Source organism: Populus trichocarpa, chromosome 19, assembly GCF_000002775.5.
Source record: "Populus trichocarpa isolate Nisqually-1 chromosome 19, P.trichocarpa_v4.1, whole genome shotgun sequence".
Classification (NCBI taxonomy): domain Eukaryota; kingdom Viridiplantae; phylum Streptophyta; class Magnoliopsida; order Malpighiales; family Salicaceae; genus Populus; species Populus trichocarpa.
Genome location: NC_037303.2, coordinates 3,886,230 through 3,892,702, shown reverse-complemented (window position 1 = coordinate 3,892,702; position 6,473 = coordinate 3,886,230). Strand labels below are relative to the sequence as shown.

General features: G+C 36.5%; 1 protein-coding gene across 1 annotated transcript; it reads right to left on the bottom strand.

Annotated features, from left to right (window-relative positions):
* Positions 1 to 293: 293 nt before the first annotated feature.
* On the bottom strand, positions 294 to 1,433 carry LOC112325611 (uncharacterized). Its single transcript, XM_024592419.2, has 2 exons — positions 1,126 to 1,433; positions 294 to 1,039 (listed from the first exon to the last, which is right to left on the bottom strand). Exons 1-2 carry the CDS (start codon positions 1,157 to 1,159, stop codon positions 594 to 596), a joined length of 480 nt encoding a protein of 159 aa, XP_024448187.1. The 5' UTR covers positions 1,160 to 1,433; the 3' UTR covers positions 294 to 593.
* Positions 1,434 to 6,473: the final 5,040 nt, after the last annotated feature.

The window sequence follows — 6,473 nt, the reverse complement described above, 5'->3', positions numbered from 1 at the left end:
TTTTCAGAAAAAAACCAAAAATAGCAAAAAAACAATGAAAACCCCAAAAAATATATTCTTGATATATTTGCATCGTTTTTAGCATTTTCAACGCCATCTCAAAAGAATTTAAATTTTCAAATGTATTTTGAATATGTTCAACTTTTAACGCGTTAATTTTACAATCACTAATTTTTCTTGTTGAGTCGACGTTGATATTGCTTGTTTTCAAAAAAATTTAAAAATACAAAAAAAATAAAAAAAATCAAAATTTACAAGGGACCAAATATGAAAATGAAAAGTTGAGGGACCAATTTGTTTTTTGGTTGCTTGGGGACCAAGCAATTAAAAATAACAAATTTTGTTATCTATAAAGAGAAGTGAAAATTTTTAATACAGGGGCAGAGAAAATGTGAATGGGAGGAGGGGTGGAAAATTCACAAGAAAAACCCTAAAACCCAAAGAACCCCTAAATAATCTGTCTTCTTTGCAAACCGCCGCCTTTCCCCTCGCTGGGGACCAAAACCAGAGAACCTCACGGTTGTCTCTCCCTACTGGTCGCACCCCCCTTTTGGTCTGCGATTTTTGCACCTGAAACAGCCCCATCTTCCTCTTTATTGAATCGAGAGCCTCATTCTCTTCCCATTATCCTCTTCACCCAGCCACAACGTCCCTCTCCTGGTCGTCAACACACTGCCCCCCATTTCCTTCACCTTTGCATTTCCTCTCCTTGAACCAACAACCCGACAGACCCGAACCCCTCCTTCTTCTTCCCCAACCGCCTCCGTCTCTTGGCCAAACCAGAGCTGCCGCCCACTGACACAGGAGACCAGCCCCACAGCGGCTCCTTTCTTCCTCAAGCCGAACACAGCGGCAACCCCACTGTCTTCTTTCCAGTCTTCTCTCAGTCCCACCGCGACAACAGCGCCACAGCAACACCCAGCGCCACCGTCAGCTCTAGTATCGTCGAGGCCACGGCCAGCAATCCAAGCACGACAGAACCCACATAACCCACCTTGGTCTAGTACAGCAGCCTCCACCCTCACCTTGGAGTCGTCAGCTATCATGAAGAGGAAGAACTAAACTCAGATCTGAAAAAGAAAGAAGACTGGGAACAGATGAAAGAACAGGAAAACTAAAACATACTGTTGTTGCGATTTTGCTGCTTTGTAGGTGACATTGCTTCTCACCACCGGTGCAAAAGGGAAGAGGAGGAGGAAGTCGTTTCGGATCTCCCCTGTCGCTGGTCTTTTTTGCGGCGGCGCGTGAACCCACGCGCCGCTAATGGCAGACGCGCGTGGAGCACACGCGTCGCCGCTGCTCCTACAGTTCCAGAGGGCCTTTGCAGTTCCTAGACTTTTTAGGGACCTGTTTTTTGTAATTTTCAGAATTTGATGTGTATATTTATATTATTATTTGATTTATTTTGAATTTTGGTAATTGTGAACATGTAAATGTGGGTGTACGAGAAAAACATAATAAAAAGGGATGTGTGTGCATTTGTATTTTTTTTTATTTTTAAAATTAGAAAAAAATACAAAAATAATAAAAAGAAGAAAAAAGAATTAAGTGTTTTAATTTGTATATGGTCAAGTATTTTAAGGACAAATAAAATCATGTTGTACTTCCCATGAAAATCTAAGAACAGGTTTCTACATATATTTTGGGATTTAATAACTGATTTATTAAAGCCAAACTACATCAAACCGCGAAGGAGCTTACCTCAGGTAGGGTGCGTTAGGGGTGTTAATACCTTTCCCAGCCACAACCAGTCCCTTACCCTCGAATCTCTGACAAATACCAGTACACTCGGGTATTTAGTAACCTTCAATTAAATACTAGATGGCAACTCCCAAAGAACCAATAAAGCAAACGAACAAAAAATCACCAACCGACGCCGCGCTCACGTGACGTGCGATAGGCTAAATGCATTTTAGTCCCTCGATGTGTGATATATTCCTAATTACACTCCTGATTGGCTTCAAACTTTAAATTTTTATTTATTTTACCCTTGACGAACTTCAATTCAAGCGCCAGATTTCACCGCCTTTTACCTTTTGGTCCTTGGTTTGGATTTATGCAATTTGACTCTCAATTCATCAATAAACTTCCAATTTCATCAATTTGGCCTCTGATTCAGTCAATTTCAGTCTCTCTAATTATGCGCCTTTTCCAATTTGGTCCTTGGTTTCATATTTCTTCAATCAAGTCCCTAATTGGCCATAAGACTTCAATATTTATGCAATTAAGCCCTTGATTTGATCAAATCAGCTCTTAAAATTTGACCCATGAACTTCAATTTTTATGCAATTTTTTTAGACTTCTTAACCAATTTTAGCCATTTTTTGGGCATTTTGATATCCTTTTCATACTGCTATATTTTTTTGGGATTTCTTTCAAATATAACTTCTTTTTTTGTTTTGGAAGAGAAAAAGTGAATTTGGGGATTAACCCAAAAATAGGTTATGACAACACTCATAGATTGAAGCGAGTCACCTTTCTTAGTAGCCATAATCAACAAACAATGAAAACTAGAACGTCAAAGAAAGGAAAAATAAAATACAAGATTTATGAAAGTAAACAAATATCTTCTCGAAGTTATACGATCACTCCAAAAAAATTTGCAGAAACAGAACGCAAATACCAAATTGCAGAAACTAAAGGGAAGACGAAATACCAAATTGTTGAAACTTAAGGAAAGATGAAATACTAGATTTGTAGAAACTGAACAAATATCACTCCAAAAGATATGCCTTGTTCCATGAAACTATGCTCCGATACCATGTGAAACGATAAAAAACTAAACAAAGAGAAATACAAACATAAGAGATGAGGAGGCTAGGGTATCATTGATCACTTTATTCTGAAGTTGTTATTTTAACCTAAATACAAAAAGATTATAAATAGGCTAAACTAAAAATACTATTCTATCTTTAATAAATAAATCAAAATAATATATTTTTTAACAGTTTTTAACTACTTTTTAAGTAGTGTATTGTTTTGGTATCCATTTCCAAGGTTAGATTTTTATTTGATGTTCGTATCCTGCACTAGATGATTGTCAAAATATTGACTCACACGAGACTTGTTTAAGGCTCTTGGAAGTATTGAAAGTGTATAAACCACATTATGCCAACTTTTGGCCTACCTATCGATAAACCATATAGAATAAATGTATGAAATGTCCAATTAGAGAATCTATTTCTTGTTGTTGTTATTGTTGTTTTTTTTTTGGCAGTCAACTGCTAAATGCTTGACTTTATTTTTTCACAAAATATTTGAAAGGAGATCAATTATCTAAGGAACTGTCACCCATGTGCGGCGTCTTGGTGATCGTCCTCCTAAACCGGGGTCTTTGTGGTGATAGTGGAAAGAATAAAGAATTCTTGTTTCTTATCATTAAAAAAGAGATGAAGTCGCCACCTAGTATTTTGATTACTGAGAACCCTAACTGGTTTCAGAGTCTAGATGAAGGGACTAGTTGTGTATAAAAAGGATGTATCACTACTAGTACACCTTACATAAGGCAAGGTGCATTGTTTATTTTTTCAGATATAAACAAGGTATTGTTGTGTTTTCACATCGTTGGTCTGTCTAAAGTTTAAGAAAAGTTCTCATCGGTAAGGAGGTCCTTATATTATCAGGTTAAAACCTAACCATTCTAAATTCAAAACATGAAAATAAAAGGTAGTGTCTTTTTATTCAATATCGGGAATATGTCTTACATATAAGTTCATAGTCCCGTATATGAAAGGAAACAAAATAGATTTTTGGTGTTTTTTGAAATGTAGGTCAAGTTCTCATGACTTTAATAAACTAGTTATTAAATCCAATATGCAAGCAAAATAAAAGGATCATTTTCATGATTTTCAGTATTGTAAATTATGCAAATATGATTTTTTTTGAGAAATTTGGCTATATGCACACAAATAGAAAGTAATTTTGTAATTTTTTTTAAATAAGGAATTTTTTATTTTTATGATGTTTTTGAAAATTTGAAGAAATACAAGTATTTTTAATATCGGGTCAGTATCTTACAGTATAAGTTTACAACCTCGATATTAAGTGAAATGGTTGGAAAAATATTTTTCCATTTTAAGGTTTAGTGTGATATAATTCCTATAGATACATGTCATTTATTGCCTAGTCATTCATGATAATATCATTCATGATAATATAATAGGAAAGTTCATAATGATGGCGTTAAGAATACTTATTCTTCTTTTATGATATAGTAGTGATTGTTTTAGTTTTTGAGCTCTCTATATGTCTATTTCTTTTTTCAATAAGTTAAAAATATGTGTTAGTTATTATTTGCCTTGATTTCTGTCAAAAGTCATTTATTTTAATCTTAATCATGTCATTTTAGTTTATCTGAAAACATCTAAATGCGTTTCTAAAAGCAAAATACAAACAATAAGTGTCTCATTTGATCCGGCATTCATGTCTATATATCTATTTAGAGTTAATATTACTTGCAATGAAATCCCTTGTGATGGTACTCAATTATTTTACTAGATAAGCTTCATTTACCACATGATTTTACACAGTTTAAGATTAAATTAAGAAATTCACTATGCCCTCCAAAAGTACACATGAGAATATGGAGATCGAATGCATGAGACTATACAATTGCGACAAAAAAAAAAATACAACTTTATAAAGTAACTTGAGCTTATTCTCTACTGGATGTGAGATTTTCTTGAAGAGTTTCCAGTCATTTCCTCTTACATCATAAGCATTACTATACGATTGGAGGGATTTGACTAATGATAAAATGCATATCATAACCCAGAAGCTTGATCACCCACTTTTGTTGTTCAGGTGTAGCAAACCGTTGCTGGAGGAAATATTTCAAATTGCAGTGGTCAGTGAGAATGACGAATTTCTTTCCCAAGAGATAAGGGCGCCAAAAACATATGACCAATATTGTTTAGTAACCAAAAAAATGGCAAGCATTTCCTTGGCGTAAGTAGACCAGGATTGTTTAGTAACCCCCAAGCCTCGACTCATGAAAGCTATTGGCCTGCCCTGTTGAGATAATATGGCTCCAATACCGTCCCCAGATGCATCGGTTTCAATGGTGAAGGAGTCATCAAAATTAGGCATAGCCAATATAGGTGTAGTTGTCATCGCCTGCTTGAGAGCTAGAAAGGCTGTGTCGGCATCTTCATTCCAGCCAAATTTTCCCTTCTTAAGTAGATTGGTCAAGGGTCTTGCAATGATACCGTAGTTCTGTATAAATTTTCTGTAATATCCGGTTAGACCTAAAAACCCACGTAGCTCAGAAATTGTAGTGGGCGGTGGCCATGCAACCATTGCTGCAATCTTACTGTTATCAACCTTCACTCCTCGATGTGTGACAATATGCCCCAAATATTCTAGTTCTTGCTGACCAAACACGCATTTGTTATCTTTGGCAAAGAATTGATGTTGTCGCAAGGTGTCCAATGTTTGTTTAACATGCAACAAATGTTCATTCCAAGTGGGACTATAGACTAAAATATCATAAAAAAAGACCAAAATAAACTTGCGAAGGTAAGGCCGAAATATTGAGTTTATGATGGCTTGAAATGTTGAGGGTGCGTTAGAGAGGCCAAAAGGCATTACGAGATATTCGTAATGGCCGTTATGAGTGCGAAAAGCAGTTTTGTTAACATCAGAAGGATTAACTCTTACTTGATGATAGCCTACTCTGAGTTCTAATTTGGTGAAGTAGGTTGCACCATATAATTCTTCCAACATATCATCCACTGTCGGTATAGGAAAACGATCCTTGACAGTAGCAACATTGAGTGAACGGTAATCTGTGCAAAACCTCCAACTCCCATCTTTTTTCTTCACCAGTAACACCGGTGACGAGAATGGACTAGTGCTAGGACGGATGAGTCTCGAATCTAGCATTTCCTGAACCTGTTTCTCAATTTCAGTTTTTTGAAAGTGAGCATACCTGTACGGACGCACATTAATAGGCTCAGTACCTTCTTTCAACATAATACAGTGATCCACCTCACGTGCAGGTGGTAATCTTGAAGGCTGTTGAAATACGTCTGCATATTCCTGTAACAAACAGTGCATACTCTGATTATCATCGTTCATTGATATTGCAGTTAGTGCGGTTTCCTCTGTTAACTGGAAACACACAGCAAAGAGTGCATGTCCACGACGAAATTCCTTTGCCATTTTTGTTGGTGAAGCCGTCTGAATGGTTTGCACATCCACCCCTTGCAGTCTACAGTCTTGATTTTCCCAAACGAAATCCATGGTCAGTTGTTTCCAGTTACAGACCACATATCCCAACATTTCCAGCCATTGAACTCCCAGTAAAAGTTCAAGACCTGTTAAGCGCAATGAAAAAAAAGTGAGGTAAAATGTTGTTCCTTGTAACTCCACCCGCACCTTGTCATAACGCCCTTTGCATGTTAACCCTTCCCCATTTGCCACCCGGACATGGAATGATTCTGTTGGTATGACTGGCAACCTGAGCATTCTTG